The sequence below is a fragment of the Oncorhynchus masou genome, chromosome 30, assembly GCF_036934945.1.
Source record: "Oncorhynchus masou masou isolate Uvic2021 chromosome 30, UVic_Omas_1.1, whole genome shotgun sequence".
NCBI classification, from domain to species: Eukaryota; Metazoa; Chordata; class Actinopteri; order Salmoniformes; family Salmonidae; genus Oncorhynchus; species Oncorhynchus masou.
The window spans coordinates 71,379,329-71,400,639 of NC_088241.1; the positions used below are offsets into that span (position 1 = coordinate 71,379,329).

The 21,311-nt window shown below is 44.1% G+C and overlaps 1 protein-coding gene across 1 annotated transcript; it reads right to left on the minus strand.

Moving 5' to 3' along the window:
• Positions 1–1,709: 1,709 nt before the first annotated feature.
• Positions 1,710–12,965, minus strand: LOC135522969 (Golgi reassembly-stacking protein 1-like). The gene is made up of 8 exons (XM_064949697.1): positions 12,807–12,965; positions 10,369–10,449; positions 9,399–9,602; positions 9,135–9,221; positions 8,820–8,950; positions 5,723–5,864; positions 3,293–3,380; positions 1,710–2,177 (listed from the first exon to the last, which is right to left on the minus strand). Exons 1-8 carry the CDS (start codon positions 12,867–12,869, stop codon positions 1,846–1,848), a joined length of 1,128 nt encoding a protein of 375 aa, XP_064805769.1. The 5' UTR covers positions 12,870–12,965; the 3' UTR covers positions 1,710–1,845.
• Positions 12,966–21,311: the final 8,346 nt, after the last annotated feature.

The following is a 21,311-nucleotide window of genomic DNA, read 5'->3' on the forward strand; positions in this document are numbered from 1 at the left end:
ATACAGCAACGTGCTCTAATGCCTCCTCCTCCTCTGATACAGCAACGTGCTCTAATGCCTCCTCTTCCTCCTCTGATACAGCAACGTGCTCTAATGCCTCCTCCTCCTCTGATACAGCAACGTGCTCTAATGCCTCCTCTTCCTCCTCTGATATAGCAACGTGCTCTAATGCCTCCTCCTCCTCTGATACAGCAACGTGCTCTAATGCCTCCTCCTCTGATACAGCAACGTGCTCTAATGCCTCCTCTTCCTCCTCTGATACAGCAACGTGCTCTAATGCCTCCTCCTCCTCTGATACAGCAACGTGCTCTAATGCCTCCTCCTCCTCTGATACAGCAACGTGCTCTAATGCCTCCTCCTCCTCCTCTGATACAGCAACGTGCTCTAATGCCTCCTCCTCTGATACAGCAACGTGCTCTAATGCCTCCTCCTCCTCCTCTGATACAGCAATGTGCTCTAATGCCTCCTCCTCCTCTGATACAGCAATGTGCTCTAATGCCTCCTCCTCCTCTGATACAGCAACGTGCTCTAATGCCTCCTCTTCCTCCTCTGATACAGCAACGTGCTCTAATGCCTCCTCCTCCTCTGATACAGCAACGTGCTCTAATGCCTCCTCTTCCTCCTCTGATATAGCAACGTGCTCTAATGCCTCCTCCTCCTCTGATACAGAAACGTGCTCTAATGCCTCCTCCTCTGATACAGCAACGTGCTCTAATGCCTCCTCCTCCTCCTCTGATACAGCAACGTGCTCTAATGCCTCCTCCTCATCTGATACAGCAACGTGCTCTAATGCCTCCTCCTCCTCCTCTGATACAGCAATGTGCTCTAATGCCTCCTCCTCCTCTGATACAGCAACGTGCTCTAATGCCTCCTCTTCCTCCTCTGATACAGCAACGTGCTCTAATGCCTCCTCCTCATCTGATACAGCAACGTGCTCTAATGCCTCCTCCTCCTCTGATACAGCAACGTGCTCTAATGCCTCCTCTTCCTCCTCTGATACAGCAACGTGCTCTAATGCCTCCTCCTCCTCTGATACAGCAACGTGCTCTAATGCCTCCTCTTCCTCCTCTGATATAGCAACGTGCTCTAATGCCTCCTCCTCCTCTGATACAGCAACGTGCTCTAATGCCTCCTCCTCTGATACAGCAACGTGCTCTAATGCCTCCTCTTCCTCCTCTGATACAGCAACGTGCTCTAATGCCTCCTCCTCCTCTGATACAGCAACGTGCTCTAATGCCTCCTCCTCCTCTGATACAGCAACGTGCTCTAATGCCTCCTCCTCCTCCTCTGATACAGCAACGTGCTCTAATGCCTCCTCCTCTGATACAGCAACGTGCTCTAATGCCTCCTCCTCCTCCTCTGATACAGCAATGTGCTCTAATGCCTCCTCCTCCTCTGATACAGCAATGTGCTCTAATGCCTCCTCCTCCTCTGATACAGCAACATGCTCTAATGCCTCCTCCTCCTCTGATACAGCAACGTGCTCTAATGCCTCCTCCTCCTCTGACACAGCAGCGTGCTCTAATGCCTCCTCTTCCTCCTCTGATACAGCAATGTGCTCTAATGCCTCCTCCTCCTCTGATACAGCAATGTGCTCTAATGCCTCCTCCTCCTCTGACACAGCAGCGTGCTCTAATGCCTCCTCCTCCTCTGATACAGCAATGTGCTCTAATGCCTCCTCCTCCTCTGACACAGCAGCGTGCTCTAATGCCTCCTCCTCCTCTGATACAGCAATGTGCTCTAATGCCTCCTCCTCTGATACAGCAATGTGCTCTAATGCCTCCTCCTCCTCTGATACAGCAACGTGCTCTAATGCCTCCTCCTCCTCTGATACAGCAACGTGCTCTAATGCCTCCTCTCCCCCTCCTCCTCTGCCTTGAGTTGTGGGCTGTGGTTTGCCAGGTGTGAGTGTATTGCCATGTTCAGATCAACCCCCTGGTCCAGTGATGTAGCAGTGTCAGACAGGGCCTCTGAGACGTCATGACTGATCAGGTCCCCTGTGACGGCTCCACCAGAGGGAGGGGACATCAGGTCTTGGGGGTTGGGGTGGTGTTGACGACAGGAGACATCCCCGTCATTGGCTAGCATGGACACGTCCTTGGTCATGTGACCCATGTCAATGGAGGAGACCATCTCTGATAGGTCAGGTGTCAGAGCCTCAGAGATACTGGAGGAATCTGACAGTGAAACAGAACAACAGGAAAACATGTTTGTCGTCAAATCCAAACTGCCCACTTTGTTTTTAATCCGTGTGAATGCAACATCTTTCCTATGATACGACATACAAATGATATTTTCAGCCTCCGTTTTGTTTCTAGTTTGGGTTTTATTTTACCACCCACCAGCATGTTTATTATTCAGAAAGAGCTCCCTGTTGGTGACTGAGCTGTGCCAAACAGCTGCTGAGCTGTGGATTCAAATAAGGACTTCAAACTTTAGGTTATTCACTTCCACTTTTTTATCCCTTCCAGACATTGGATCATTTGTAAATGTTCACTTATTATTTGCTGGTTTGTATGAATATATATATCTGAGCGTTTTATAAATGGTATAATTGCATGATATGATAGCTTTTTTGCAAACCCGCTCCCCCCTGGGCTCTGCCATATTAGCAGTGCTTTCTAACTATTTCTATGGTGGATTTATATTTTATATATATATTTTTTTTTTTTATATCCACCTGATTCACAATTTATGGAAGATGACACAACTTTGGAGACAACAATAGATGGAGAAGTCAAAGTTTTCCCTAAATCAATGCTTATGACAAATCCAGCTCCAGAACCAGCCATAGAGCCAGCTGGATAATCTGTTGAATATGGTGTAGTAAAAAAAAAACTTCAACAATTAAATAACCTTATCTAGCTAGTTTATGTAATCAACATAGCTGGCTACACAGACCGCTGTCAGTGTCCTAGTTGTTGATGTTTAGCAACTCCGTGTGGAAATTCCCACACCCAATTCATGAATATGTATAAGTAGCCTTTGTCATTCTTCTGAGGTGGAACCTAAAGGTGCGTTTCATCTCTAGGACAGGAAATGACATCGAAATAGTGGTGGCAACTTCCTCTGGGGGAGTCCTTTAACACAGAGACCCAGAAAACACAACAAATATTGAAGTGTTTTATGGCCGGATTCCCAGACACAGAATATACCTAGTCCAGGTTAAAACAGAATTCGCAAAGAATGAATAATCTGAATTTAAAAACAGCTTTTTAGTCCAGGACCAGGCTTAATCTGTGTCTGGGAAACTGGCCCTAACGATTCTATTATTTCCTGAGTAGAAGGTTACCTGGGTCCATGATTCTCTGGATGGGAGGAGGTAGATGTAGAGAGGGGACCTGGATGGGCTGCTGCGGACCCAACACTCCTTCACCCGGCTGACCAAATGGAGAGGTTAAGACCAGATGGAGAGGTTAAGACCAGACGGAGAGGTTAAGACCAGACGGAGAGGTTAAGACCAGACGGAGAGGATAAGACCAGACGGAGAGGTTAAGACCAGACGGAGAGGATAAGACCAGACGGAGAGGTTAAGACCAGACGGAGAGGTTAAGACCAGACGGAGAGGTTAAGACCAGACGGAGAGGTTAAGGTAGAGGTTAAGACCAGACGGAGAGGTTAAGACCAGACGGAGAGGTTAAGACCAGACGGAGAGGTTAAGACTAGACGGAGAGGATAAGACCAGATGGAGAGGTTAAGACCAGGCGGAGAGGTTAAGACCAGATGGAGAGGTTAAGACCAGGCGGAGAGGTTAAGACCAGGCGGAGAGGTTAAGACCAGATGGAGAGGTTAAGGTAGAGGTTAAGACCAGATGGAGAGGTTAAGGTAGAGGTTAAGACCAGATGGAGAGGTTAAGGTAGAGGTTAAGACCAGATGGAGAGGTTAAGGTAGAGGTTAAGACCAGATGGAGAGGTTAAGGTAGAGGTTAAGACCAGATGGAGAGGTTAAGGTAGAGGTTAAGACCAGATGGAGAGGTTAAGGTAGAGGTTAAGACCAGATGGAGAGGTTAAGGTAGAGATTAAGACCAGATGGAGAGGTTAAGGTAGAGGTTAAGACCAGATGGAGAGGTTAAGGTAGAGGTTAAGACCAGATGGAGAGGTTAAGACCAGATGGAGAGGTTAAGGTAGAGGTTAAGACCAGATGGAGAGGTTAAGGTAGAGGTTAAGACCAGATGGAGAGGTTAAGACCAGATGGAGAGGTTAAGGTAGAGGTTAAGACCAGATGGAGAGGTTAAGGCCAGATGGAGAGGTTAAGACCAGATGGAGAGGTTAAGGCCAGATGTAGAGGTTCAGACCAGATGGAGAGGTTAAGACCAGATGGAGAGGTTAAGGTAGAGGTTAAGACCAGAAGTAGAGGTTAAGGCCAGATGGAGATGTTAAGGTAGAGGTTAAGACCAGAAGTAGAGGTTAAGACCAGATGGAGAGGTTAAGACCATATGGAAAGGTTAAGACCAGATGGAGAGGTTAAGACCAGATGGAGAGGTTAAGGCCAGATGGAGAGGTTAAGGCCAGATGGAGATGTTAAGGCCAGGTTGAGAGGTTAAGGCCAGGTAGAGAGGTTAAGGCCAGGTAGAGAGGTTAAGGTAGAGGTTAAGACCAGAAGTAGAGGTTAAGACCAGATGGAGAGGTTAAGGTAGAGGATAAGGCCAGATGGAGAGGTTAAGGTAGAGGATAAGACCAGATGGAGAGGTTAAGGTAGAGGTTAAGGCCAGATGGAGAGGTTAAGACCAGGCGGAGAGGTTAAGGCCAGATGGAGAGGTTAAGGTAGAGGTTAAGGCCAGATGGAGGGGTTAAGACCAGAAGTAGAGGTTAAGACCAGATGGAGAGGTTAAGACCAGATGGAAAGGTTAAGACCAGATGGAGAGGTTAAGACCAGATGGAGAGGTTAAGGCCAGATGGAGAGGTTAAGGCCAGATGGAGATGTTAAGGCCAGGTTGAGAGGTTAAGGCCAGGTAGAGAGGTTAAGGCCAGATGGAGAGGTTAAGGCCACATGGAGAGGTTACGGTAGAGGATAAGGCCAGATGGAGAGGTTACGGCCAGACGGAGAGGTTACGGCCAGACGGAGAGGTTACGGCCAGACGGAGAGGTTACGGCCAGACGGAGAGGTTACGGCCAGACGGAGAGGTTAAGGCCAGACGTAGAGGTTAAGGCCAGAGGTAGAGGTTAAGGCCAGAGGTAGAGGTTAAGGCCAGACGGAGAGGTTAAGGCCAGACGGAGAGGTTAAGGCCAGACGGAGAGGTTAAGGCCAGACGGAGAGGTTAAGGCCAGACGGAGAGGTTAAGACCAGACGGAGAGGTTAAGGCCAGACGGAGAGGTTAAGGCCAGACGGAGAGGTTAAGGCCAGACGGAGAGGTTAAGGCCAGACGGAGAGGTTAAGACCAGACGGAGAGGTTAAGACCAGACGGAGAGGTTAAGACCAGACGGAGAGGTTAAGACCAGATGGAGAGGTTAAGACCAGATGGAGAGATTAAAGGGAACTTGAGATGACAGACAGTGCTACGACTATATATCCTGGATGTATTTGCTCTCCATCATAAAGGGTCTCTTAGATAAATAAAGTTTAAATAAAACATGTAACTTAGCTACATATCATTCTAAATACACTTGGGATATTCAAAGAAAATGTATCATATTTATCTAAAAGAAATCCTAACCGTTTATCAACCGTCAGTAAAACTGTCTCGTCTGAAAGGGAACAAGAGGTGAGATGTGAAGGTGTTTACCTCAGTGTGGTGGCCAGGGGGGATCTCTCGGGTTCTGCTGTTGTTATCAGGTGTAGGTACATGAAGGGCCCCATGGCTGTTCAGGTTAACAGGACGGCTTGGGATCCGGTGCAAGTAGCCGTAACCAATACCACAACCTAAGCTGAGATAGAATTAAACAATATTCCTGGAGGGGCTATGGTATATTATGAATATACCTGTTGCTAAAGGGGCTATGGTATATTATGAATATACCTGTTGCTAAAGGGGGTATGGTATATTATGAATATACCTGTTGCTAAAGGGGGTATGGTATATTATGAATATACCTGTTGCTAAAGGGGGTATGGTATATTGTGAACATACACGTTGCTAAGGGGGTATGGTATATTATGAATATACCTGTTGCTAAAGGGGGTATGGTATATTGTGAACATACACGTTGCTAAGGGGGTATGGTATATTATGAATATACCTGTTGCTAAAGGGGGTATGGTATATTGTGAACATACCCGTTGCTAAGGGGGTATGGTATATTGTGAACATACCCGTTGCTAAGGGGGTATGGTATATTGTGAATATACCCGTTGCTCAGGGGGTATGGTATATTGTGAATATACCTGTTGCTAATGGGGGGTATGGTATATTGTGAACATACCCGTTGCTAAGGGGGTATGGTATATTGTGAACATACCAGTTGCTCAGGGGGTATGGTATATTGTGAACATACCCGTTGCTCAGGGGGTATGGTATATTGTGAACATACCCGTTCCTCAGGGGTATGGTATATTGTGAACACACCCGTTGCTAAGGGGGTATGGTATATTGTGAACATACATATTGCCAAGGCGGTATGGTATATTGTGAACATAGCCGTCGCTAAGGGGGTATGGTATATTGTGAACATACCCGTTGCTAAGGGGGTATGGTATATTGTGAACATACATATTGCCAAGGCGGTATGGTATACTGTGAACATAGCCGTCGCTAAGGGGGTATGGTATATTGTGAACATAGCCGTTGCTAAGGGGGTATGGTATATTGTGAATATACCCGTTGCTAAGGGGGTATAGTATATTGTGAACATAGCCGTTGCTAAGGGGGTATGGTATATTGTGAATATACCCATTGCTAAGGGGGTATGGTATATTGTGAACATACACGTTGCTAAGGGGGTATGGTATATTGTGAACATACCCATTGCTAAGGGGGTATGGTATATTGTGAACATAACCGTTGCTAAGTGGGTATGTTATACTGTGAATATACCCGTTGCTAGGGGGTATGTTATACTGTGAATATACCCATTGCTAAGGGAAGGGGGTTTGGTATATTGTGAACATACCCGTTGCTAAGGGGGTATGGTATATTGTGAACATACCCGTTGCTAAGGGGGTATGGTATATTGTGAATATACCCGTTGCTAAGGGGGTATGGTATATTGTGAACCTTCCCTGTTGCTAAAGGGGTATGGTATATTGTGAACATACACGTTGCTAAGGGGGTATGGTATATTGTGAACCTTCCCTGTTGCTAAGGGGGTATGGTATATTGTGAATATACACGTTGCTAAGGGGGTATTGTATATTGTGAACATAAACGTTGCTAAGGGGGTATGTTATATTGTGAACCTTCCCTGTTGCTAAAGGGGTATGGTATATTGTGAACATACCCGTTGCTAAGGGGGTATGGTATATTGTGAACATACCCGTTGCTCAGGGGGTATGGTATATTGTGAACATACCCGTTGCTAAGGGGATATGGTATATTGTGAATATACCTGTTGCTAATGGGGGGTATGGTATATTGTGAATATACCCGTTGCTAAGGGGGTATGGTATATTATGAATATACCTGTTGCTAAAGGGGGTATGGTATATTGTGAACATACCCGTTGCTAAGGGAGTATGTTATACTGTGTATATACCCGTTGCTAAGGGGGTATGTTATACTGTGAATATACCCATTGCTAAGGGGGTATGGTATATTGTGAACATACCCGTTGCTAAGGGGGTATGGTATATTGTGAACCTTCCCTGTTGCTAAAGGGGTATGGTATATTGTGAACATACACGTTGCTAAGGGGGTATGGTATATTGTGAACCTTCCCTGTTGCTAAGGGGGTATGGTATATTGTGAATATACACGTTGCTAAGGGGGTATGGTATATTGTGAACATACCCGTTGCTCAGGGGGTATGGTATATTGTGAACATACCCGTTGCTCAGGGGGTATGGTATATTGTGAACATACCCGTTGCTAAGGGGGTATGGTAAATTGTGAACATACACGTTGCTAAGGGGTGATGGTATATTGTGAACCTTCCGTGTTGCTAAGGGGGTATGGTATATTGTGAACCTTCCCTGTTGCTAAGGGGGTATGTCATACTGTGAATATACGCATTGCTAAGGGGGTATGGTATATTGTGAACATACCCATTGCTAAGGGGGTATGGTATATTGTGAATATACCCATTGCTTATAGGGTATGGTATATTGTGAATATACCCGTTGCTAAGGGGGTATGGTATATTGTGAACATACACGTTGTTAAAGGGGTATGGTATATTGTGAACATACACGTTGCTAAGGGGGTATGGTATATTGTGAACATACCCGTTGCTAAGGGGGTATGGTATATTGTGAACATAGCCATTGCTAAGGGGGTATGGTATATTGTGAATATACCCGTTGCTAAGGGGGTATGGTATATTGTGAACATACCCGTTGCTAAGGGGGTATGGTATATTGTGAATATACCCGTTGCTCAGGGGGTATGGTATATTGTGAATATACCTGTTGCTAATGGGGGGTATGGTATATTGTGAACATACCCGTTGCTAAGGGGGTATGGTATATTGTGAACATACCAGTTGCTCAGGGGGTATGGTATATTGTGAACATACACGTTGCTAAGGGGGTATGGTATATTGTGAACATACCCATTGCTAAGGGGGTATGGTATATTGTGAACATACACGTTGCTAAGGGGGTATGGTATATTGTGAACATACCCGTTGCTAAAGGTTGTAGCAGGGTATGAAGCGGTGGCGGGATAAAAACAGACTTTCTCTCCTAAAAGAGGTTGATACAGTCTGTTAGAGTGGAGAGAGGTTTACCTGCCCTCTCCGCCCCAGGCTCCATTGGGGGTAACCACCAGCTCTCTACAGAGGTCTGTCCCAGTGTTGTAGACCAGCAGCTTCAGAGGCTTGCCCTCGTTGCTCTCGATCAGGGTGAACAAGTCCTCAGACTGCAGAGTGAAACAACACAATCATAGACACTGCAGTAAGAAAAAAGGGCAATCTGGGAGGAAAAACAAGCCAGCTAACAGTGAACAAAAAATATCTTTCAGCAATCTCTAACTTTGAAAAAGTTTAAATATTTGGTGAAATGGATTTTCCATGCAAACAATAGGTTAGTGGTCTTAATCGTACATCTTGCAACACCTGGTCCGCTCCAACAATGAAGTCTTGGTGTGCCTGCAAGCAAGCCAAAGCTGCTGGGGAATGAGATTCCACATCCTGAAAGAAAAGGAAGAAGTTATCATTTCTGATCTTACAAACTAATTGAAAACCCCAGAGGTATGTGATGTGGTGTCTGCCGTGTATAAAGCCACTAGAGTCCTATACATGAGGCGACATGAGTTCTATGATAACAAAGCAACAACAGAGGCTCTACTGTGACTTGTCCTAACTCACCAGGACGTGCCAGACCTTCTCATGGGCTCCCTGGAAGCTGCAGAAGCGTACAGAAGCCCCCAGGAGCCCCTGGCCCCCCCACATGTTGCTAGGAACCACCTCCAGCTCTCTGACCCTAAGAGCTTTGGTGCTCCACACCTCCAGCCTCACTGCCTTCTCCACGTTGGCCTTCAGAAGGGCCTTCAGCAGGTCATTCTCTCTGTTCTGGAGTGAGGAGAGGGTAAAAACAGCTGTCAACAAAAATACACAGTACCCACACACCTGTTCATAAAGACACAGTGACAGGTACCCACACACCTGTTCATAAAGAAACAGTGACAGTACCCACACACCTGTTCATAAAGACACAGTGACAGTACCCACACACCTGTTCATAAAGACACAGTGACAAGAACCCACACACCTGTTCATAAAGACACAGTGACAGTACCCACACACCTGTTCATAAAGACAGTGACAGTACCCACACACCTGTTCATAAAGACACAGTGACAGGTACCAACACACCTGTTCATAAAGACCAACTCACCAGCCTGGTGTTAAACAATCCCTCTGTCCCCATAACTCACCAGTCTGGTGTTAAACAATCCCTCTGTCCCCATAACTCACCAGTCTGGTGTTAATGAATCCCTCTGTCCCCATAACTCACCAGTCTGGTGTTAAACAATCCCTCTGTCTCCATAACTCACCAGTCTGGTGAAAAAACAATCCCTCTGTCCCCATAACTCACCAGTCTGGTGTTAATGAATCCCTCTGTCTCCATAACTCACCAGTCTGGTGTTAAACAATCCCTCTGTCCCCATAACTCACCAGTCTGGTGTTAATGAATCCCTCTGTCTCCATAACTCACCAGTCTGGTGTTAAACAATCCCTCTGTCCCCATAACTCACCAGTCTGGTGTTAATGAATCCCTCTGTCCCCATAACTCACCAGTCTGGTGTTAAACAATCCATCTGTCCCCATAACTCACCAGTCTTGTGTTTCCTATTGATAGGATGAAGTCAAAGAATGGCTCCAAACCAGCATGGTGTGCAGGGGAGTTCTCTTGGATCTGGAAATAGAGTAGCCTAATAAGTTAGATAACATGTGTTTACAGCAGGTTTCATCCAGGGGACAACGACTGCCTCTCTCATTGAAGCCACTGAAGTTCAAGGCAGGCCGTGGTACTGCAGGTATTGTTTTAACAAAATTGGATAGTGAACAGGAAAAATGACAATATCCGTGGTCAATCTTGGTGTAAATAAATACAATCATGGTACCAAGAGATGGTTTCTAACACATCTTGGTTTCTAACATGTCTTTGAACCGATTATTTACAAAAACAAAATCGCACACAGAAGAAGTCATAAGGATAATTTATTTGTTAATGGCAGCCTGCAGTACCCCGGTTGACCTTCAACTTGAGTTAATCATTGAGAGGGGGCAGCACTGAGCTAGCCTGCAACGTCACTTCCAGTAGCTCAAACTGCGCATATGTAAAACACTAAACAAGAAGTTTGTTCATGGGAGGACAACACGGAAGAAGCCACTGCTGTCCAACAAAACATTGCTGCACGTCTAGAATTTTACATTTTTGCTTAGCAGAACAGAAAAATATTCCAATTCATGCACCCCACGCCATAAGACTCCTGATCATCTACTCTAATGGCTACCCAGACTATTTGCATTGCCCCATCACCATCTGTTACACTGCTGCTACTCTGTTATTATCTATGCATAGTCACTTTAATAACTCTACATACAGGTACACATTACCTCAATTACCTCGACTAACCGCATTGTTGGTTAAGGGCTTGTAAGTAAGCATTTCACTTTAAGGTCTACACCTGTTGTATTCGGCGTACGTGACAAATAACATTTGATTTGATCAACCGAACATCCCTGGTCATCCCTACTAACTCTGATCTGGAGGACTCACTAAACAGAGAACATCCCTGGTCATCCCTACTAACTCTGATCTGGAGGACTCACTAAACAGAGAACATCCCTGGTCAACCCTACTGCCTCTGATCTGGCGGACTCACTAAACAGAGAACATCCCTGGTCAACCCTACTGCCTCTGATCTGGCGGACTCACTAAACAGAGAACATCCCTGGTCATCCCTACTGCCTCTGATCTGGCGGACTCACTAAACAGAGAACATCCCTGGTCATCCCTACTGCCTCTGATCTGGCGGACTCACTAAACAGAGAACATCCCTGGTCATCCCTACTGTCTCTGATCTGGCAGACTCACTAAACCAACATGTTTTGCTTGTCAATGATGTCTGAGTGTTGGAGCGTGCCCCTGGCTATCCGTAAATAAATACAAACTAGAAAATGGTGCCATCTGGTGCCTTCTTAATATAAAGAATTTGAAATGATTTATACTTTTACTTTTGATACTTAAGTATATTTTAAACCAAATACTTTTAGACAGTTTACTTGAGTCATTTTCTATGAAGGTATCTTTTCTCCTTAACAGAAGTATGACAGTTGGGTACTTCTCCACCACTGGCATCATCTGCACGAATTCACTCACCAAACAGTAATTCAAGAAGATTTGAACGCATATTCCCATGAAACTGATTGTGATCAATCAAATGATTGGAATAGAGATACAGTTTGGACGTGTCAACGGTAGGTAAAACGTGAAGAATTATCAGTGATGATGACGTAGTGTGAAATTAGGTATGACTAACTTGGTGTTTGAGGCTATTAAAAATAGAAAATGTTTGAGACAATATGTGTGGGCATAGACATACGTTGCAATTGGAGACTGCAAGTTATGCATATTCTATAACAGCTAGTTGATGATCCCTGTTGGATAATGACAGGCTGGCGACATCTGTCCGCACAAACTCTGATTGTGGGAATGATGACGTCATTTACACTTCTGGTACCCCCTCACCGGCGTGGTTCAAAAATAACACTTGACCACTGCTTATTAGCTCCCAATGACATATGTAGCACATGGGGACATGTGAAACTTACTCCAGCTAGTTTTTCGCGCCGCGACAACCGGTAAAACGCTTCAGTAGGGCGGTGACGTGTGTGAACCAGGCAGAGGTCCCGGGTTCGCGTCAGGGCCGAAACGGAAGGGACTCACTAAAGCAAGCAGCGTGACGTCCTTTATACATATATACCACACATAACGTGATCTCCTAATAACATGGCACTGCAGAAGTTAGTCCCCAAAACGCAACCAGTAGCTTGTAAACAGTATAGCTGATGGTGTAACGAACCAAGCAGAGGAAAAGAGATGTGTCAGTGCCTCCTCATTATCACAGACATAACGTTACAGAGCAGAAGGCAGTCTAGATGTAAAAGTTGCTGATTTCTGCTATATATATATATATTTAACGGCACACGGTCTTGAAATCCCACTATACTGTTTGCTAGGCTGGCTAGCAGTCATTAGAAACCTACCCCATGGACATGGTATCCACTTGTCCCCCCGTCGGGTACTATTGAGCTTTGACTTATGCCCATCGCAAACTACCGTTCCAGTTGTTTTTTAACTAAGGTGAGGTAGTACTGTCATTTTGAATGTGTTGTCTTAGCCGAGGAGATATGCCTCCACGTCGCACAGACTCTACCCTGTATGCAGCCAGGCTAAAGTAACAAACAGAGACGACGTGCCAGACGCATCGAGCGGTGTGGATTCACAGCCTGGAGCAAAGATGTGAGTCCACTCTGTGTTCGATTAGTATGAAAAGCTAAAAAGGTACAAATCGTCTTCACACTTGAAAAAGGCAACTGACAAATTATTTTTTAAAGTCAAAAGTATTTTTTTGTACACGTGATTTTTTTCACCTGCCCAGTGTGAGTCAACAGGTCATTTGAAAGCTTGTTAAAGTCATTTTTACACGTGTTCTTTACACCTGTCCATTGACAGGTGATTTGAATGCTTATGTCCACCAGGGGGAGTCAAAGCCATCCACCCAGCTCCCTGCACCAGGGAAAGGAGGGGAGAGGGCCGGAGAGGGGTGGGGCGAGGGCCGGAGAGGGGTGGGGGCACCTCAGCCAGCTTCTTGCCTCAGTCAAGTCAAATACTCTCAGAATAAGGCTGGAACGTAAATGTTTTGGGTCTGAAGACATTCTGAATGTATTGTATTTGAAACAGCTACAAAACTCTGCAATTCAGACAGCATTTTTGTCATATTACTACCATGATTCTGGTAACATTTAGCTAAATACTTATAACATCTCTGGGCCATCATTCAGCATCACCTTACACATTTTTCAGTCTTTATGGTCTCATTACAACAATTATTTATTCATTTATGGCTTTGAAAATAAATTCCGCTTCTCCACATTATAATGAATGGTGGCTAACTTGAAAATAGGCTGCTGTGACTAAATCATTGATAACTATGAAACTTTTTAAATAAGTCTCCTTGTTCTGTGGGACATTTGGTGTATTTATCATCCAGGGTACCATGAGATAATGAAGCATATTTAAATACTGCCCATCCTGTCTCAGTATACCACAAAATGCATAGCGGTATGACCAGATGGTGAAGCGTGACTCATCACTCCAGAGAACGCGTTTCCACTGCTCCAGAGTCGTCTGTCAGACTGCCAGATGGTGAAGCGTGACTCATCACTCCAGAGAACGCATTTCCACTGCTCCAGAGTCCAATGGGGATGAGTTTCACACCACTCCAGCCAGCGCTTGGCATTGCGCATGGAGATCTTAGGCTTGTGTGTGGCTGCTCGGCCATACAAACCCATTTACAAGCAAAAACTAAAGCAGGAAGCAGCAGTGACTCGCTAAATACAAAAGTGGTCAGAAGACACAGACGCTAAGCAACAGCACTTTTGCTAGCACAGACTGGAATATGTTTTGCGGTTCTTCCGATGGCATTGAGGAGTACACCACATCAGTCACTGGCTTCATCAATAAGTGCATCGATGACGTCGTCCCCACAGTGACTGTACGTACATACCCCAACCAGAAGCCATGGATTACAGGCAGCATCTGCACTGAGCTAAATGGTAGAGCTGCCAATTTTAAGGAGCGGAAGCTTATAAAAAATACCAATATGCCCGCTGACAAACCATCAAACAGGCAAAGCGTCAAAACAGGACGAAGATTGAATCGTACTACATCGGCTCCACTCGTCGAATGTGGCAGGGCATCAAAACTATTACAGACTACAAAGGGAAGCACAGCCACGAGCTTCCCAGTGACACGAGCCTACCAGACGAGCTAAATCACTTCTATGCTCGCTTCGAGGCAAGCAACACTGAAGCATGCATGAGAGCATCAGCTGTTCCAGATGACTGTGTGATCACGCTCTCTGTAGCTGATGTGAGTAAGACCTTTAAAACCTCTTAGAGATCGGGCTACTTTTTTCAACATTCTGTTAAAAATCGCGCAACATTTCAACGTCCTGCTACTCATGCCAGGAATATAGTATATGCATATGATTAGTATGTGTGCATAGAAAACACTCTGATGTTTCTAGAACTGGTTCAATGGTGTCTGTGACTATAACAGAACGAATTCTGTGGTCAAAATCGCCAGAAAACCTGGTCACTAAATCGACTGAGAAAAAATCAATCCGCCAGTCCATGTCTATTGGAAGGAAAAATACTTAAGGCTGAGAATACAGTTCCTATAGCTTCCACACGATGTCGCCAGTGTTGTGATTTCGATTCAACTAAATCGTTGGTCATCTGAGTAATAGCCACATCCGGTTGTCAAGTCCACAGCTGTAAACAATGGAACCGGAGAAGTTGACTACGTTTCCCAAACTTGTGCCTATTGAATACAGATCGCTCCGTGATCAATTTGATCATTTATTAACGTTTAGTAATACCTAAAGTTGGATTACAGAAGTAGTTTGAAGTGTTTTGTCAAAGTTTATAGGCAACTTTTTTAATTTAAAAAAATAACGTTGCGTTTAAAAAATGTGTTTTTACTGGATCTGACGGTCTTCATAAATTGACATTTTGGGTACACAAGGACCGATTTAATCGAAAAAAAGACCCAATTGTGATGTTTTTGGGACATATAGGAGTGCCAACAAAGAATCTTGTCAAAGGTAATGAACGTTTCATATTTTATTTATGCGTTTTGTGTAGTGCCGGCTACGCTAATTCCTTTGTTTACGTCCCCTTCTGGTATTTCGGCGTGTTGCCTGCTATCAGATAATAGCTACTCATGCTTTCGCCGAAAAGCATTTTACAAATCTGACTCGTTGGCTAGATTCACAACGAGTGTACCTTGAATTGACTACCCTGCATGTGAATTTTAATGAACGTTTGAGTTTTAACGAGTGCTATTAGCATTTGGCGTAGCGCATTTGCATTTATTGTTGGCAGGGGGTGCGGTTGCGTCCCTGGTGGGCCAGACAGGTTAAACAGGTCAATATTCACAAGGTCACAGGGCCAGACAGATTACCAGGACGTGTACTCCGAGCATGTGCTGACCAACTGGCAAGTGTCTTCACTGACATTTTCAACCTGTCCCTGACTGAATATAATACCAACAATAATACCAACATGTTTCAAGCAGACCCCCATAGTGCCTGTGTCCAAGAACACTAAGGGTGCCTGCCTAAATGACTACCGACCCGTAGCACTCACGTCTGTAGCCATGAAGTGCTTTGAAAGGCTGATCAGGCTCACATCAAAACCATTATCCCAGAAACCCTAGACCCACTCCAATTTGCATACCTCCCCAGCAGATTATGAAATCTCTATTGCACTCCAGCACTTCCCCTTCCCACTTGGACAAAAGGAACACATATGTGAGAATTCCATTCATTGACTACAGCTCAGCGTTTGACACATCGTGACCACAAAGCTCATCACTAAGCTAAGGGCGCTGGGACTAAACACCTCCCTCTGCAACTAGATCCTGGACTTCCCGACGGGCCGCCCCCAGGTGGTAAGGGTAGGTAACAACACATCTGCCACACTGATGCTACACCTACTGGAGAGCTCTTTGTCTAGACACATTCAGCATCGTTCCTCAAACCTTAGCCCCACCCATCTCTTTAATTATTCACGTGAGGCCATGTGGTAAACACACGCTATATCAAATCAAATCCAGGTTTATTTGTCACATGATAGAGAAGGTGTAAATAGCACAGTGAAGTGGTTACTTGCATAGTATCAAAAACAGAATGTGTCCAGAAAATAGTTTAGCAATATTAGATGACACTTACCTGACACACTTGTCTAAATTGATGGGTCATGTGAAGGAAACGCAATAACCACCCCCAGCCACATCTAGCTAAGTGGAAGGGTCACTATTGTCTAGACAAAAACACGTGTTCATGAAATACAATAGATGGCTGTAATCCCCCCAAGACACACCTGGCTAATTTGATGGGTCATGTTGTAATTCGGCCGAAGTGGAGTCTTTTGTTTAGACATGTAGCTAGCTAGCTGAACAATGAACCAAAATCCCAACTCATACTACTACCACCAATACAAACATTTCCATATCTGTAGTGTGAATCTGCAGGTAGCTGAAGCTAACAAACTAGGTTCAATGTTAGCTAGCTAAGGTTAGGCTATAACTAGCAATGCAAATGGACTTCTCATTCGAGTAATATTAATACACATAGCATATATGTAATGTTGGCTTCCTAGCTAATATTTGCTAGCTAGCTAACAGTACACTTTAACTTGAAATAAAATTTACTTTCTGACAAAATTAAAAACTTATATCTGAAAATGTAGCTAGACTCTTACTCGTTCATATACATGGATGAGCGCGTCACACAGACTGGAACCATCTAACTCTGTTCTGTTTGTAGCTACATCTTGTTTGGCCAGCGTTGTCAAGTCACTCCGGTTCACACTGACCATGGCATGTGCAGAAAGTAGCCCATCACTTTCTCCAACTGCTCTGCCGCCTGCTACATTCAGGGCATCAATGTTGATGAGAAAAGTAGCAAAACTTTTGCAGTTCTCGATGACTAACATATCTTTAAAAACGGCGCGGTAGAAAGGACTGTCAACATTTAGTAAACAGCTCACGTTATATACACAGAAGCATGCTTACATAGCAGACCTATCAAAACTCATCTCCCGGCATGTCCGGCCCACCCATTATCTCAGCCAATCATGGATAGCGGGAAGGTTCCTGACTTTTTCCATGGCTAAACCAACTAGGCTCGTAATTTAACAATTTAATTTGTATTTATGGATTGAATACATGTTTGTTATTAAGGCACATGAACGTTCACATGTTCCAGAAGGCCTTTCTGCCAAAAAACTGGTTTAGATATTTTTATTTTTTATGTTTACATTCAAATGCCTTTTCTTCAAATGCAGTCGCAAAAACCATCAAGCGCTATGATGTAACTTGGCTCTCATGAGGACCGCCACAGGAAAGGAAGACCTGTGGTAAAAAATAAAGACAAACCCTTGAATGAGTAGGTGTGTACAAACTTGACTGGTACTGTATGTCTCCAACTCTAAATGACTCTAGTGACTCAAAGATAAAACCATGAGCTGAACACTGATGTTTTCTACTGTTGTTGGACTGTAAAAGTCAACTCAACAAAGCAAGCATCAACTGACCCAGAAAAAGGCCAGCTAGGGTGAATGGGTACAAATCTGATGGGGTCAAAAAGTTTGGTAGAGGTTGAACACTAAAGAAAAATAACAATGTCCTTAAAATGGAAATAGATGTACAAATGTACAAAACCTCTACAGGATTGGTGGGTCCCCCTCAGGACAGTTGAGCTAACATATGCTAATGCAATTAGCATGAGCTTGTAAGTAACAAGGACATTCCCAGGATATAGACATATCTGATATTGGCAGAAAGCTTAAATTCTTGTTAATCTAACTGCACTGTCCAATTTACAGTAGCTATTACAGTGAAATAATACCATGCTATTGTTTGTGGAGAGTGCACAATTATGAACTTGAAAAGTTATTAAAAAAACAATTAGGCACATTCGGGCTGTCTTGATACAAATTTTAACAGAAATGTAATGGTTCATTGGATTAGTCTAAAACTTTGCACATACACTGATGCCTTCTAGTGCCCAAAATCTAAATTGCAGCTGGGCTGGAATAATACATTATGGCCTTTCTCTTGCATTTTAAAGATGGTACAAAAAAATACATGGTTTCTTCTTTGTATTATCTTTTACCAGATCTAATGTGTTATATTCTCCCACATTCCTTTTATATTTCCACAAACTTCAAAGTGTTTCCTTTCAAATGGTATCAAGAGTACGCATATCCTTGCTTCAGGTCCTGAGCTACAGGCAGTTAGATTTGGGTATGTCATTTTAGGAAATCTGATGGGGTCAAAAAGTTTGGTAAAGGTTGAACACTAACGATTAATAACAATGTCCTTAAAATGTCGAATAGATGTATAAAATTAAAAAAAGTCAAGGATTTAAGAAATAAAATGTTTCTTTTTATTTTGAAGGGACAAACTGTAAAAAAGGACTTTTCAGTTAAAGAGTGACAATGAGAAAACAAAGCCGCTTGTGTGTCCTGTTGGTGGCAATATAAAACCCCATCAGGTGTCTGTCCTGTTGGTGGCAATATAAAACCCCATCAGGTGTCCTGTTGGTGGCAAAATAAAACCCCATCAGGTGTCCTGTTGGTGGCAAAATAAAACCCCATCAGGTGTCCTGTTGGTGGCAATATAAAACCCCATCAGGTGTCCAGTTGGTGGCAATATAAAACCCCATCAGGTGTCCTGTTGGTGGCAATATAAAACCCCATCAGGTGTCCTGTTGGTGGCAATATAAAACCCATAAAAGTCAGCAAATTAAGTCAGATAACAGAAGAATACATGTTCACTGTTCAACGTATAGAACAATCAGACAACATATAGACAGTATGAATGGGAGCATCATATGCATAACTCCTACACCCATCAAACTCAACTCAGGACCTCCAAGCCAGATCCACTGCCTTTTTTCATTGTTCCCCTCTAAATCAGGGACTGATTTAGACCTGGGTTACGAGGTGTGTGCAATTATCCTGTAGAACAGTAAACCAGCAGGCTCTGGAACTGGTAGGGTAAGAGTTGAATACCCCTGTCCTATAGGAGGCTCACTATAGGCTGGCTGTAGAACTGGTAGGGCGAGAGTCCTATAGGCTGTAGAACTGGTAGGGCGAGAGTCCTATAGGCTGTAGAACTGGTAGGGCGAGAGTCCTATAGGCTGTAGAACTGGTAGGGCGAGAGTCCTATAGGCTGTAGAACTGGTAGGGCGAGAGTCCTATAGGCTGTAGAACTGGTAGGGTTTACATTCAAATGAGCAGTCCTATAGGCTGTAGAACTGGTAGGGCGAGAGTCCTATAGGCTGTAGAACTGGTAGGGCGAGAGTCCTATAGGCTGTAGAACTGGTAGGGCAAGAGTCCTATAGGCTGTAGAACTGGTAGGGCAAGAGTCCTATAGGCTGTAGAACTGGTAGGGCAAGAGTCCTATAGGCTGTAGAACTGGCAGGGCAAGAGTCCTATAGGCTGTAGAACTGGCAGGGCAAGAGTCCTATAGGCTGTAGAACTGGCAGGGTAAGAGTCCTATAGGCTGTAGAACTGGTAGGGTAAGAGTCCTATAGGCTGTAGAACTGGTAGGGTAAGAGTCCTATAGGCTGTAGAACTGGTAGGGTAAGAGTCCTATAGGCTGTAGATCTGGTAGGGTAAGAGTCCTATAGGCTGTAGAACTGGTAGGGTAAGAGTCCTATAGGCTGTAGAACAGGTAGGGTAAGAGTCCTATAGGCTGTAGAACAGGTAGGGTAAGAGTCCTATAGGCTGTAGAACAGGTAGGGTAAGAGTCCCATAGGCTGTAGAACTGGTAGGGTAAGAGTCCTATAGGCTGTAGAACTGGTAGGGTAAGAGTCCTATAGGCTGTAGAACTGGTAGGGTAAGAGTCCTATAGGCTGTAGAACTGGTAGGGTAAGAGTCCTATAGGCTGTAGAACAGGTAGGGTAAGAGTCCTATAGGCTGTAGAACTGGTAGGGTAAGAGTCCTATAGGCTGTAGAACAGGTAGGGTAAGAGTCCTATCAGGTGTAGAACTGGTAGGGTAAGAGTCCTATAGGCTGTAGAACAGGTAGGGTAAGAGTCCTATAGGCTGTAGAACTGGTAGGGTAAGAGTCCTATAGGCTGTAGAACAGGTAGGGTAAGAGTCCTATAGGCTGTAGAACAGGTAGGGTAAGAGTCCTATAGGCTGTAGAACAGGTAGGGTAAGAGTCCTATAGGCTGTAGAACAGGTAGGGTAAGAGTCCTATAGGCTGTAGAACTGGTAGGGTAAGAGTCCTATAGGCTGTAGAACTGGTAGGGTAAGAGTCCTATAGGCTGTAGAACTGGTAGGGTAAGAGTCCTATAGGCTGTAGAACAGGTAGGGTAAGAGTCCTATAGGCTGTAGAACTGGTAGGGTAAGAGTCCTATAGGCTGTAGAACAGCGTAGGATGGGATATGTACCTCAGGCTTGTTGCATAATATCGCATTTTGTTTTTCTCCACAAAACCTTGATATTTGATCATTTCATTTACAATAGAATGTGATCTCGGTCACATCCAGACTATTTAGAGTACAATCATATGGATATTTTCTAATTAATTTTAGTTTAAGCGTCATTTTATAGTCCAAAACAATCTAACTGGTGAAAAATACTATACAGCAATAGCATTCATAATCGGCATCTCTATAAGTCATATATTAAAGATTTCAATATTTCTAAAAAAAATTATGCAATTTGTATTTTCTTAATAAAATAATTAATTTGTCAGTGATACAGATGATATACTTTTTCTTTCAATCTACATCAATTAGTTAGAAAATATTAGTGTGATTCTCTATGGTAACATTATAGGCAGAAATATCTATAGACCCATAGTACAAACAGCTCAAATGGAAGCACTGTGCTCAGGGATGGAAGTTAAATTACATATTCAGACTGGGCTAGTAGAAAATGTGCCAAAAACACAGGTACTGAGTAA